The sequence below is a fragment of the Stegostoma tigrinum genome, chromosome 3 (genome assembly GCF_030684315.1).
Source record: "Stegostoma tigrinum isolate sSteTig4 chromosome 3, sSteTig4.hap1, whole genome shotgun sequence".
Classification (NCBI taxonomy): Eukaryota; Metazoa; Chordata; class Chondrichthyes; order Orectolobiformes; family Stegostomatidae; genus Stegostoma; species Stegostoma tigrinum.
In genome coordinates this window covers 22827824-22843105 of record NC_081356.1, presented here as the reverse complement: position 1 = coordinate 22843105, position 15282 = coordinate 22827824, and the positions used below count along the sequence as shown (strand labels likewise).

General features: G+C 40.5%; 1 protein-coding gene across 1 annotated transcript in view; it reads left to right on the top strand.

The window, feature by feature from the left end:
* The window catches only part of LOC125451321 (ADAMTS-like protein 1), a 515681-nt gene that overhangs the window by 489501 nt on the left and 10898 nt on the right, over positions 1-15282 (top strand). The window contains exons 25-27 of the mRNA XM_048528318.2: positions 6812-7024; positions 8223-8406; positions 12140-12347. Coding sequence (XP_048384275.2) covers positions 6812-7024; positions 8223-8406; positions 12140-12347 — 605 coding nt within the window. The remainder of the gene's footprint in view (positions 1-6811; positions 7025-8222; positions 8407-12139; positions 12348-15282) is intronic.

Sequence of the window (15282 nt, the reverse complement as noted above, 5' to 3'; positions counted from 1 at the left end):
TCCATTCCACATTTCTGTCTTCCATAGCCAGTGATAAAAGCTAGAAATAGGTGGAGCCAACTACCTTCCATCATTGCTCAATTTATTACTTGACCTGTTGAATTAGGTAATTTTTGCTAAGCTTTTTAGTCATGCTAGCTAGGTGAAAATTAGACTGTTAGATGGAGCAACTTTGAAGAAATAATTTTAAAATGTGATCAAATTATAATATTAATATCAGTTGCTTTTGCAATTCATAATTGAGTCAGTTGTATTCGGTTACATTTGTATTTGTGAGCATCAGAGAAGTGTTCATTGTGCAAACAGTGTTAATGTTCCACTTTACACATTACGTGTTTACATCATTGACAGTTACAAGATCAAGTTCCCCCAAAATGAGGGCCAACATTGATGGTCCACAAATCAGGCAATGATGGTGACAAATGTACCTTGAGCCAGACCGAGTCAAACTTGCATTTTGGGCATTTCTTCCCTAATTGTATGCTGCTCCTGGTTTGAAAACTCAGATTAATATCTGTTTGAAATGTGAAGTGACTCCAAGGTGACAAATATAAGCAGCTGAGTGAATTGCAAGCTTAGGCTGAGAAAGTGATGATAGAAACTAGATAATAAGGGGAGGAAGTGACGGAATATCAGTGATTAATTGGGTAAAATCTTCTGTCCTGTTCAATATTCATGGTGTATCAGGCTGAGAGTTAGCAGGTTAAAAGGAATTTTGTAAGAAAATCTAATACAGGCATTTATCTTGCATCATACAACTAAACAAGAATTGGAGTTGGCGTTTTCCCTGGCATTACTCCATTCCACATTTCTGTCTTCCATAGCCAGTGATAAAAGTTTTGTGCATGTGGTTTCAAACTGTTGTGATAATTCACAGCTTGAATCTTCATTGTTATCCCATTCTGCTTCATGCATGGGATATTCTGGGGAGGAATAAACACAAGAAAACAGTGTGTGAGCAATTTAATATTTGGAAGACTCATTTAAAAATGTAAGATGTTAAACTGGATTGAGGCATAACACCTTCAAGCTCTTACACAGCTAGTACAGGAATATAATTAATAATTTTGCTTAATGTTGATGCAGTTTTAAGTAACTGTGTAAACACTCAAAATAGAACAATTTAATTGATCGCTGAGCTAACAAACGTAAATAGCTTTGATTGAGGTGCATTCAAAAACCCAACAATTTCATTTACATTGTTCGATTACCATTTCAATTTTAGTTAACAGCAAATTTAATGCAAGTACATCTGCAAATCAGAACAAAAGCTGTGGTCACTGCAACCTCTGTAGCCTCCAAGCTCTCAGCATCTTATGACTGTGTTTCATGTTGCCGGTGGCATTATGCAACATTGAACGTGAAGAAAAATCCCAAAGAAAATAATATTCTTTTCTTTATTCTCAAAATGGACAACCTTGCCAGATTCATAAAATTGCTGAGGCTGATCACAAGATTCCATTTCCTTAACCTTCTGATCGCCACTATGGCAAATGGTATGTCAGCTACAGGAGTAAAGATCACTCCCTGTAATGGTACAGGGCCTTGGTAAGACCACAGCTGGAGTATAGTGTGTAGTTTTGGTCGGCTTATCAGAGGAAGGATGGTCTTGTTGCAGAGGGAGTGCAGAAAAGGTTTACTTGACTGATTCCTGAAACGTCAGAACTATATTTACTGGCATTTAGAAGAATGGGGTGAGGGCATCTCATAGAAAACTATAAAATTCTAATAGGGCTAGACAGGGTAAGTGTAGGAAGGATGTTTCTGATGACTGTGGAGACCAGAATCAAGGGTCACAGTCAAAGGATACAGGGTCAGCTATTTGCAACTCAAATGAGAAGAAATTTATTTTCACTTAGAGAGTGGTGAGCCTGTGGAATTATTTGCCACAGAAAGCGGTTGAGGCCAAAACATTGAATGTTTCAAGAAAGAATTAGAGATAGTTCTTTGGGCTAAAATAAAAAGGGAATAGGAAGAAAATGAGAATAGGGTACTGAGTTGGATGATTAAACCATGAACATATCGAATGGCAAAGTATTCTTAAAAGAAATGAATGCCTACTCCTGCCCCTATTTTCTGTGTTTCTATTGCATAAACATTCCCGCTAAAGCTGACAATAAGGACATGGACATGGTGATGAGTCAACTTCCGGCCAGTTCTGAGCAAACATGGAAGTTCCAGCTTGGTGCCCTTGTGAGGGAGGCACAGGTTATGCCTGAAACTAATGATGATTCCCCTCATCATTCATGTTCCTTTTTGTGTTACTGCTCATGTATCCATAATGACCTACTGCCCTTCTCCCAGTTTACTATTAATGTTCTGCATTTACTGCCTGAGCCAATGGTTTTGTGAATATTTGTGTTCTTTTCATAGAATAGAATTATAGTATCCCTACAATGTGGAAACAGGACCTTCGTCCCAATAAGTCCACACCAACCCTCAGGGCACCCATCCAAACCCATCCCCCTATGACCTACCTCATGTGCAAATCCCTGAACACTACGAGCAATTTAGTGTGACCAATCCACCCAGCCTGCACATCTTTCAACTGTGGGAGGAAACCCACAAAGACACAGGGAGAATGTGCAAACTCCACACAGACAGTCACCTGAGGGTGGAATTGAACTCGAGTCCCTGGCTCTTTGAGGCAGCAGTGCTAACCACTGAGCCACCGTGCTGCGCCAGATTTTGGCCATTTAGTCTCACTTTAGGCTCCCCATTCTATCCTATTCTCAATGCGACATCACCCCTTCTACCTGGAACTTATCCCCTTAGTAACCAATCTAATTCATCCCAGTCCCAGATTTGTACATCTCTCTTTCCCTCGAACTATGAAGACTGTCACTGCTAAGCCCCTGATGATTAATACCTTACCCCCAGGACTGATTGTAGCCCACCCAGCTACTTGGGTTGTTTCCTTGAGTGCAGAACAGGTAGCGTGGGAACACTATTGAGATGTATAAATTCTAAGCTGCAAAGATACAATGGACAGAAAGAAACTTATTTCCTTGATGTAGAGGTCAATGATCAGGAAGCACAGATTCAGGCTAAGGGGCAGAAGGTTTGGAGGAGATAAGAAGAAAAACATTTTCACCCAGAAGGTGGTGGGAAGCTGGAATTCAGTGTCTATAAAGGTGGTGGAAGCAGAAACTGTGAAAACGTTCAACAAGTGTTTAGATGGTTACCTTCAATGCCAAGGTATACAAAGGTGCTGGAAAATTGGATTAGAGTAGTTGAGTGGTTGTTTTTGAATGGTGTGGGCCCAAAGGGCCTACTTCTTAGCTGTAGATTGCTGTGCCTCTATGATATCCCAGACAGCGTGGAGCCAACCTCCAGATAGATTTCTCCGCAGCAACCCAAAAAGCTTGCCTGTATTGACCAGAATGGCTGTATGATTCACCGTAGCCCAACTCCCAAGCAGCATGGACTCAGTCCCTGACACTGGTCAGACCAACTGTGGTCAGATCAACTGGTTATGGCCAGCACCCTAACTAGGATGAGCCCCTTGACTGAATGTAGAAGCAATCTCTGACTGATCATAGTCCCCCTTCACCCCAAGAAGATTTGATCCTCTTTGACTTTTAGACGTGGCCATATAATTAAAGCACATGCGATATATCGCTGTTGTGTGCTGCAGCTCTGACATTGATGTAGCCTGGTGCCATAGAATGACATGACCAGCCCCTTTTACTGTGCAGTGCTCTGAACTGTGACAATCTTCCTGTCTATCCTTCTGTGCTGAACAGCAAGACCAGTGACAACAAAGTCAGCCCAAAGTGAGTGTGCACTAAGAAGCTAGCTGAGAGACCCATGATGCATCCTATGCAGACACATGAGGTACATGTGTGTCCCTACAGACAAAGCAACCTGGCAGATTTGTTAGCTGCTAGTTAGTTTTGGCAACTTGCAGCTGCTTTTAAATATTGTGTTAGTAGTAAATTTATTTTCTTTGAGCGACTTTTTAATGCAAAGAAATCTATAATATTTAGCCTGCAAACCAGCTCCTTCTCCACTGGACCCTCAGCTATCATGAGGCTAATATATTCTAACCGCTGATCAGTTGTTATAGCTTATGCTGCTGAAAGGCAGGAAAAGCCTATTCTGCATTCTCCCCACTTCATGTTCCAGGGTAAACAAAGCATAACCAAGAATCTAGGATGATAAAATGTGAGGCTGGATGAACACAGCAGGCCAAGCAGCATCTCAGGAGCACAAAAGCTGACGTTTCGGACCTAGACCCCATCCCCCTCTCTGATGAAGGGTCTAGGCCCGAAACGTCAGCTTTTGTGCTCCTGAGATGCTGCTTGGCCTGCTGTGTTCATCCAGCCTCACATTTTATCATCTTGGAATTCTCCAGCATCTGCAGTTCCCATTATCTCTGATACCAAGAATCTAGGCATCTGTTACTCTGTTGGAACATCAGTGTCTCATGGAACATATGCTTTAGTGAAAACTTTTGCATTGTGGTATAGTTGTCAATTTCATGCTTATTTACACTAGATAGAGGGGTCAAGTACTCCTGCATTTCTGCAGTTGATGTGTTAGTATCTAGATGATTGACACTCTATAGGACTGTGGCAAAATAGTGCAGGAAAGTAGAGAGTTATAAATAAATTACTTGTAAAAAAATTTGTGCACCTTTAATATTTCTGCAGAGTTAATTGGTTTTGTGCAGGGTGTACAGTGTGTGAATGGGCATGAGAGGCAAAAGGAGATTTGTGGAGAGGAATCACTTGGCTTGTAGGCTATGAGGAGCATTGGGAATGAATGGAGGCGGATATCCTGACATGGTGGGAATGGCTAAGACCAAGTTAGATCTATCTTTTACCCATATTAGATCATTGACACCTTTGCAGAGTCCCAATGACTCTGAAAATCCAGCACGTCACCACATCAACAAGACTCCTGCCCACAAACAGTAGATTCTCTGACATGACTACTTTTTAAAGAATGAGTGACTGATACACCAACATCATCATACTAATAATACCAACACCAATTAAACTGAATGATGTTGTTTTTACTGTGATGAGAGACATGGCCTGGGTTTCAAACTACTCTGCTCCACCAGTCACATCTTTAGTGTGAATCCTTCCGTTCAGTCACTAAAACAGTCAATTGCTTTTCTGTTGTGCTACTATCCAGAAGAATGGACATTCACCAGGCTTCTTTAATAAACTCTCATTAATCTGTTCATTATAAATGAAACATTCCTAAATAAGTGGTAAACAGGTGTTAATATTTAGACTATAATCTGGAATTAGAACTATATCTCCCTAATCTCAAAGGCAGGCAGACACACTCACTCAACACAAGAAATAATGGTGTCTACAGAGGGGACATTTAAAAGAAAGGACAAAAGAGAAAAACACGCCACTGTTGGCCAAGCATCTGAAAACTAAAGATATGATGTGATGATTTTTCACAGACCACTGAGTTTCATGTGGATGATATTGAATCGATGATCGGGATAGACGGATGGAATGCCTTCAGTTCAGATTGAAATCAAGCAGGATCCATGTCTATGAAAGTATCCATGTTTCAGCTTTTCAGGGTTTATAAGATAATCAGAAATACAGATATTTGTGAACTTTATCAGGTTCCCCAAAACCTCCACTAAAAGAGATAGAAAGACTTGCTTTTTCTTGGGATTTTCTTTCCTTCCTGTCTACTTTAGATCTGTCAGACAATAAACAAATTCCAGAAAATACCAAAGCCCAGATAATATTTTTAATGGCAGGTTTCCAAACAGTTAAGGACCAGAAATTCCATCTTATATCTCCTTAAAAGCCTTTCTGTGTCTTTTCTCTAAATCCCCTTGACTTTCTGTTACCAGCATAGAAAGCACAGCATACATTGAACTGTTAACTTAATTTCCAAGACATCACATGGCAAAACCCATTCTAATCGGGAAAATGGCTAAACATTTCCCTATTTTCCATTTGTTTGCAAAGACCGTCAATACGTATTCCCAACAGTATTCTGTATCTTTCCAAATTCTAAACATAGTTTTCTTCTGGGAGTGAAAGGACAATGTGTAAATCCAGTCTTCTAAGTTACTTTTGTGTAAGGTAATAGCTCTGAAGGGGCTATTGTTAATGCTGTGTTGGCTCCACCCAATCTACTGATGTTATAGAATATCTAATGGTGGAGACAAGGAACTTTACTCTTCCTTTCAAAGGGAGCAGATGTATCTGTACCAGCTCACCACAATGCTAGTCATTATACCTGACCAAACATAGTTTAATTATTGTGATCATGCAATAAAACTTCTGTGCCTTAAGTAAGTTGTCTTTGTTGGTATTTCCATTACCACTAATCACTAGATCGATCTAACTAAAGTAAAACGAGGATTGTTGGTAGTGAATTACCTCAAACCACCTTTAATTAGTAAAACATACAGATAGGGAGTTAAAAACCAAAGAGGCCAGAAGTAGTCATTTGGGAAAATATCATAATTATTAGAAGAATCCTGTGTTTATAAAACAAATTGTAGCTCCCATTAGAACGTTTAAATGTCTTTTTGTGGTAAATTCCACTTCCTATCGAAGGTTTGGAAATTTCTGCAGATTGATGAATTTGTCAGCACATCACAACAAATAGCAACTGTTTATTGATCTATAATACTAATCTACCTCACACCTTTTTATTTATAGACTAAGAAGTTTTGGGAACAACGATTTAAGAAGTGAAGTATCTTGATTGGCTGTATTTTAATGAGATTTAGAAAGACTAAAACTTAATCTTGTTGACAACCACCTTTTATACATGAAATGCTACCAGTTCCAATAATTTTCTTTTTCTATTCCAGGTTGCCCTGTTAAAGGCTACCCAAAACCAAGCATCAGCTGGTTGTATAATGGCAAAGTCATAGGCCCAAGGTTAGAACAGCAACATCACATCCAAGCCTCACAGCAGGTTCTTCGAATCCCAGCTATCACAAAAGAGCATCAAGGCAATTACAGCTGTATAAGTCAGAATGAAGCTGGGTACCTCACACTAAAGGTTACACTGGAGATAGCAGGTACGCTTCTCATATTAAATGACAGTAACGTAAATTATTAATGCGATGCTGCCCTCTTACTGCTCAGGGAAGAACAGATTTGCAGCTCATTCCCTAAACCAAACAAGAATTTGTTTAATTTCCTTGTCTGCAAACTGTAAGACAAGCACTAAACATTTAAGTAAAAAGAAAACTATTGACTTTTAATACCCAGCCCCAAATCTTCCAGATCAAGTATGCCATGATGGTGAAATGTTGAGCAAGCAGTGATGATCAAACATCAACATTATCTTTGCCAAATCGATGGCAAAATTATATCATGACATAACATTTGACATCCTCTTCCAGTTCCAAGGTGCAGAATAGTAAAATAATTCAGTGTTTTGTTAAAGGAGAACAAAGATTGTCCAACAGTATTCACAACTCCTTCAATATTAATGCAGCCGGTGCCCACGTGCACAAAAATCTAGACAACAATCAGACTTGAGCTGATAATTGATAATTAACATTCACACCATGAGTACCATGCCTAATTTCTCCCTAACAAGAGAATCCAATTGAGTGATGACCAGGCAGGTCAGGAGATGAGTTATTCTGTGCAGGATTCCATCTCTGGGCTGTTCTTATAACTTTAGTGTTTATTACAGCTAGTCTAGTTCAGCTCAATTTATTTCAATTTCAGTTCAATGAATAGCAATCCCCAGTGACAGTGTTGACACTGGTCGATTCAGCATTGTAAAGAGATTGAATGTCAAGGGGAGATGATCAGATTCTCTCTTGCTGGACGATCATTTCTGCATGTGTACTATTGATCAGATAACTACCTCAAGTCACTGATATCAGAGGCCTTCAACATAGCAAGGGTCCACTTTCAAATAATCTGACTTGAGGGAAGTAGGCAAGGGTAACAGTGTGGTCAAAGGATTATATCGCCTAATGTAAATTCAATATCAATATTATGAAAACATAAGGGGAATGTGAGGAAAGATTGGAGATTAAGAAAACAGGGCAAAACTACTTGAAAGATTTTAATAGTTATTATAATTTGGTAGCAGAAATGAAATGATTCTGTCCTTTGAGAAACATCAGAAGCGTTGTAAGACTGTTTGATGTGATCAAGCGAAAATAGTGAAGATGTATAGCATAATTATTAGTTTTGTTAAACATTGAGATGTTTTCCATTATGGAGAAGATGTCAGTTTCCATTTCTTTGTGTTAGAATATGAGTGGTTGATTGGTGAACTTATACCATGCTCAGCGCCATGTGGGAATAAAGGTGTGCGGTTTCCAAAGCTGAAGTGTCTGCAGGACAACAGCATTGAGGTTGACAAGTTTCATTGCAAAGACAAGCCTCAACCAGACATCCAGACAGTTCCATGCAATGTGAGGGACTGTCCTCCACGGTGAGTACATAATCTGAATAGCTGAAATATCTCACTATTTACTTTTCCTGGAAGCAGCTAAACTTAGTTACATGCATAATTTTGACAGATAATCAGTGCTCACTTTTAGCACATTTTCTGATACAGAAACATTATAATTGGTCTATATGCTGAAATATAGCAAAGAAAATGAGTTGTCTAATATCTTGACTGTGATGCTATGTTGCTGACTTCACAGATGTTCCCACTGAAAGTGGGTCAAGTTTCACATGTATGCATGTCTGAGAGTGCAGTAATTCATAGCTGTACACGAGAGACTCATTAAAATTTAGTTGCTTAGTTTTATTAGTTAGCTAATGAAGCTCAACCATTAAAATGGGCAGGATGTTGGCATCGATCCAGATCAGCCTCCTCGCTATTACTCACGGTGGTCCTTCTGCCTGGTTTTGGTGGGTGCCTCTGCCCAGCCTCAGTGGGTTCCCCTCTTAACTCCCTGGTTAGTCTCTGTACTCACCACAGAAACTTGTGCCGTCATTCACAAGTGCATCTCTCTGTCAGTCTCCAGTGGGCTCGATATCCATTTGGGATTATCGACCTTTATAAAAACATGAGGCCTTTATAACATTTTGATCAAATATTATTGAAAATCCTGTCCAAAGAAAAAGGGCTTGACTTTTACAGAGCCAATATGATGCAAGAGATCTATGAAAATGGCAGGCTATACAGGGATTGCAAGTTCTCTCCTATTTCCAACTGATCCCATTTTTCTAGATGGAGGAAAGGGGGCAGAATGTGAATCATAAAGCTGGGAGATGAAAATTTAGCGGAGCCATTTGAAATTAGCTTTGAGCTGAAACAGACATTATTTTTGCAGTTTCAAAAGCTTTAATCTACAATGTGGGACTCACAGATTTATGGAGGAGACCTTAGTGCTCCAGAAGTATAGTTAGATCTGGGTAATGGCCCAGTGGTATTATTGCTGGACTGTTAATCCAGAGACCAGAGGCTCAGAGAATCATGATGGGCCTCTACCCAACCAACCTCAGCATTCGCACACCTCCAAGTGTCCTCCAGAAACGGCAGGCCCAAACTGATCATGCCCAACATTCCTTGGGGCGAGAATCATTGGCAAGATGTGTATAATGTGAAATTGTTCATTTTGGAAGTAAGAAATGAAACAGTACTATTAAAATGAAGAAAAAAAACTGCAGAAACCTGCAACACAAATGAACTTGAAAGGCTTATGAATGAAAACACAGAAAGCTTGTGCACAGGTACAGAAGGTAAAGGAATGTTGATCCTTTTTTTCAAGAGGGTTGGAATATAAAGAGTATGGAAATCTTGCTGCTACTATATAAGGTGCTGGTGAGACCACATCTAGAGTATTGTGAGCAATGTTGGTCCCCTTAAGTAAGGAAGTACATTGTTTCATTGGAGGCAGTTCAGAGAAGGTTCACTAGGATGACCCCTGATATGGTGAGATTGTCTTGTGAGCAAAGATTACCCAGCTTGGGACTCTTTGGAATTTAGAGGAATGAGAGGCAATCTCATTGAAACATATTGGATTCTTAAGGGGACCAATAGAGTAAACACTGAAAAAATGTTTCCCCTCATGGGAGATTCTGGGACCAAAGGGCATTTTGGATTAAGAGGCACTAATTAAATAATGAGATAAAGAGGAATCCCTTTTCTGAGGGTTGAGTGGTTTTGGAACTCCATGCCACAGAGCAGTGGGGGCATAGTAGTCCTTGTGTATTTTTAAAGCTAAGATCTGTAGGGGAATCATGGGTTACAGGGAAAGAGCAGGAAAGTGGATATGAGGAGTATTGGAGCTTAAAACTGAATGTTCTGTTTTAAGTGGGATGAGCATTTAACCTGAACTATGTAAACTAGGGGATGAGGGCTAGCGCAGTAATGATCAAGATCAAGATCTACTTACAGGGCTGAGTTCTCCATGTGTGAAAATTGGGAAGGGGAAAGGAAACCTCAGACTGTGAATTGGCCATTCATTGCAAAAAATTAAATTTTTTTATTAAAGATCCAGGACTTTGGAGAGAATTGGAGAAGGCACCAAATAAAAATCCATACTGAATAGTTTATGACAAATGATAATACAATTGTCGCTAACACTTGACTATCTTTACTGCTTTAAAACTCCACGTTTGTTCCAGTTTAGTCCAGGAGTTTATCCTTCCCCGGACTAGCTGTTACTTTGATCATGAGGTGAGGTGCACTCCATACTGAACCTCTTATGAGTAGGAATCATCAGGGAACTTAACACCGAATGAATTACCTCTTACATATGTTGGGGAAGTGATGGCCTAGTGGTATTATTGCTGGACTGTTAATTCAGAGACCTGAGGAATGCAGATTCAATTCACACCACAGCAGATGGTGGAATTTGAATTCAATAAAATATTTGGAATTAAAGGTCTAATGATGACTGTGAATCCACTGCCAATTGATTGGGGAAAAACCCATCTGGTTCACTAATGCCCTTCATGGAAAGGAATCTGCCATCCTTACCTGGTCTGGCCTACATGTGACTCCAGACCCACAGCAATGTGGTTGACCCTTAACTGCCCTCTGTGCAATTCAGGATGGGCAATAGATGCTGGCTAGCCAGTGACGTCCTCATCCTGTGACTGAAAATCTCACATTCATAACACATTTAAGGCTCAGTCATTGAAAATGAAACTTTTACGACCTAGATCAAATTTAATCAAGTACTCAGCAGACCATTAAAAAGAAACACATCTGTGTAAAATGCAAACTAACTTGCCGCAACCTACCCAGGAACCCCAGCTGGCTTTGTAGCTTCAAGAAGAAGGGAGGAAATTTGAGGTAAACAGCAATGTAAAAAATTCTGGCTCAGCAGCTGTGAGGTCCTAAGTTCTACTGCAAGTGTAAACTCATTTCAGAGTGTTTGACTCAATTGAGTTAATGTGGACATTTTCATTTGGGCTCATTGATAAATTGTTACATTCGGCAAGGCAATTGAACTCAGAATGGAAACTATCATTAAGTAGTTTAACTGAAATTTATGTAGAATAGGGATGCAAGCAAATGGAATGGGATTTTAGGACTGGTAATGGGTGGCATGGTGGCTCTGTGGTTAGCACTGCAGCCTCACAGCACCAGGAACCCGGGTTCAGTTCCAGCCCCGGGTAGCTGTGCGGAGTTTGCACATTCTCTCTGTGTCTGCGTGGGTTTCCTCTGGGTGCTTCGGTTTCCTCCCACAGTCTGAAGATGTGTAGGCTAGGTGGATCGGCCATGCTAAATTGCCCGTAGTGTTCAGGGCCGTGTGGGTTATAGGGGGATGAGTCTGGGTGGGATGCTCTAATGGGGGGTGGTGGACTTGTTGGGCCGAAGGGCCTGTTTCCACACTGTGGGGGATCTACTGAAATGTGTTCATGTGGCTGACAGCAATCGTGATCGGAGAGAGAAATGTTGTAAGGGGAAATGGGAATGTGTTAGAAAGGTGACAGAATTAAACAGAATTAGAAATAGAAAATGCTGGAGAAACTCAGCAAATGTGGCAGCATTTCTACAGAGACAATAAAAAAGTAATTTTGTTTCTATCTCCACAGATGCTGCCAAAATTCCTGAGTTTCTCCAGCACTTCCTGTTATTTCAGATTTTCAGCATCCACAGAATTTTGCATTTATTTAGAGTTAAACAGGGATTGTGTGTTAGGACATAAGTTGGATAAGCTGAAGAGAGGTTGATTTTTTTTGTAATGGATATTTGCTAGGTGGATTGTAAGCAGCTGGTCCCCTTGTACCCAGCGCTGCGGAGGAGGAACACGGCAGCGCCTGGTCAGTTGTCAGAAGGTCACAGCAGCTGGAATTCTTGTTGATCTGTCACCTGGATTCTGTGCTCAGTCAGGAAAGAAACCAACAGATTCCCAGATGTGTAACAGGCAACTTTGTTCAGAGTGGTTCACTTCAAACTGGGGACAGGTTTGTACTAGCTATGAAACTTGATGCTAATGGTGATTTCTTATAAATAATGCTTGATTTGTCAACTTTATATTGTTTGTTGCGAAATGGTATTCTGCAAAGTGAAATATCTGTCACATGCTATATTACTAGGTCATTGAACAAACATTTTTTTTAGTTTCTTTGTTCACTGCCAGCATATCTAAACCATGGGAGCAGGTCCGAAGTTGGAGAGGTGCAGGTGCCCAGACTGGCTGCAGAAAATGTTTTGATATTGAGAGGGTATGCATTTGGCACCCCTATCGTCTCATTAATAAAGCTTGTCAGTCTGAGGCTGGATTATTCTTAGGGTCTGTGTTTGTTCTGTTGATTGTATTCCCTCCAGAAAGTTCATCCTTCTGTCCTATTTTGGCAAGCCATTTTCAGAAATGATCTTTTGGGATTGGGGTATCTCCATCGCAGGTGGTCTTCACCAAGCCTGCAGCACAAATCTGCCAGCATGGTCAAACAGTTTTGAGATTTTTACTGTAATAAAAAAGACATATAGTCAAACCAAACCAGTCTTTCTACCTTTGTATTCACAGCATAGTAAAACTAAACTGTCAAAGACCCTGAAAATTCAACCCAGTGGTTCCCAACCAGATTTTTTTTGGATTAACCAACCCTAGACTCTGCGAATAATCAATACTCAACACTGGTTTGTAGTTTAAACAAAAGACTTAATAATTTTATTCATAATATAGTGACTTTAGCAGAGCAAATTTAAGTAAATGTAATCTAATTGATATTTATGTTTAAACCCAGTAACCCTTGTTTTCAGCCCCATTCATACAAATGGCAGACAGACAAACACAATTAAGACATAAATAAAAGAAAGTAACAAAACTGGCCACATTATTAAAATAGTTTATACAATGTGTTATTCCACAGGCATAAATGATTGTTTCTTAGTTGATTTTCTGAAGATTTTGATCAGGTCCACCTTTTTAACTCATTCAGAGGCAGTTAATAACATTTATAACTTAGTTTCTATTCTCCGAACTTTTGACATCTAATAATGGCAGGGAGCGTTAAAATCTTTATGCTGTCACTTCAACAGCCAAACTCCATTTCAGAGAGAAAGCAAATCCAAAACCTAGTTCACAGTCTGGACTGTCACTGTCGGACTGACTGTCTCCCCACTACTAGGTCCCAGTTGTCATTCAATACCTAGTCAAGTATAAGATCTCTTCTAGACCTACTGGAACCAATCCCATATACTGACCTTGTTAATCGCTAACACCTATTATCTGTTTAAACATACTGCTCTTCTTCAGTATCTAACCTTTTGATCAAGTAGCAACCTGTAATTAACTTCCAGGCCAGGCCATATAAACAACCTATGCTCGGTTCGCAACAAATGACAACACCTCACAGGCACGAACCACTTCACCTCCCCCTCCCACTCCCTGGATGACATGTCCATCTTTGGCCTCCTCTAGTATCACAATGATGCCACCTGGAAACTGGAGGAACAGCACCTCATATTCCACCTTGGAACCCTACAACCCAATAGTCTCAATGTGGGCTTTATGAGCTTCAAAATCTCCCCACCCCACTCCCAAGACCAGCACCCTCTCTCGTCCCTGCCTCCTTGATCTATCCGTCTTCTCTCCCACATATCTGCTCCCCCCACCTCACTACCCAACCCCCACTCCCTATCTACACTCACCTACTAGCTTCATCCCCACCACCTTGACCTGTCCGTCTACCCTTCCTCCTACCCGCCCCTCCCTCCTCACTGACAAACCCCCATCCCAACTCCCTACCTATACTCACCTTTACTAGTTTCATCACCACCTTCTTGACATGTCTTTTCTCCACCTATCAGCTCCACTGTCCACCTTCTATCACTGCCTCCCCACCTCTCTCTTCATTTCAGAGCCACCTTCCAACCCACATTTCTGAAGAAGGGCCCAGACCCGAAACATCAGCTTTCCTGCTCCTCTGATGCTGCTTGGCCTGCTGTGTTCATCCAGCTCCACACCTTGTTATCTCAGACTCCAACATTGGCAGTTCCTACTACCACATGCAAACAACCAGCAGCTTACTTGTTCCTTTTAGCACAATTGCTGTCCACAGTCCAAAAGGAGATTTTCAGCTCACAGTTCTCAGTTTTCAGCTCTGAAGAATGAAATAAAACTAATGAAAAGTCAGCAACAGGTCAAATACTACATCTATTCTGTGGTTAATATTTCCAGTGAGCTATGTTAAAACCTGTTGCTCAAGGAAGATATGGAAACATTCCCTCTGTTATATCTGAATTAGTGTTAGAAAAGCTGGACAAAAATTTTCACAGACATGCCGAAGAGTCCTTTAATTTAACATAAAAATAAATGCAAGATTGCTCAGCGGTTAGCATGGTGGCTCAGCAGTTAGCTCTGCAACCTCACAGCGCCAGGAACCCTGATTCGATTCCAGCCTTGGGTGACTGTCCGTGTGGAGTTTCCATGTTCTCCCTGTGTCTGTGTGGGTTTCCTCCAGGTGATCCGGTTTCCTCCCAAAGTCCAAAGATGTGCAGGCTAGTTGAATTGGTCATACTAAATCAGGTAGGTTATAGGGGGATGAGTCTTGAGTGGGATGCTCTGAGGGACGGTGTGGACTTGTTAGGCTGAAGGGCCTGTTTCCATGCTGTAGAGATTCTATTCTATTTTCTATATAATAATGCAAGCTCTCACTGTACAGACCAACAAGGAAATTAGATCTTCCTGGTACTACTGACTAGGCTACTGAAGGATAACTAAATATTAGATGTTGGAATGATTTTGTGGAATGGTACAGGAAGTTTCTTTAATGTTTCCATTGGCCTAGAACTAGTTTATTTGCCTAATAGCAGTGATAAATAAATGACCTGTGCTGTTAAAACCTTTATTAGCTCTGGCTATGTACATTTCTTTAAGCAATTAGCATTTAATTT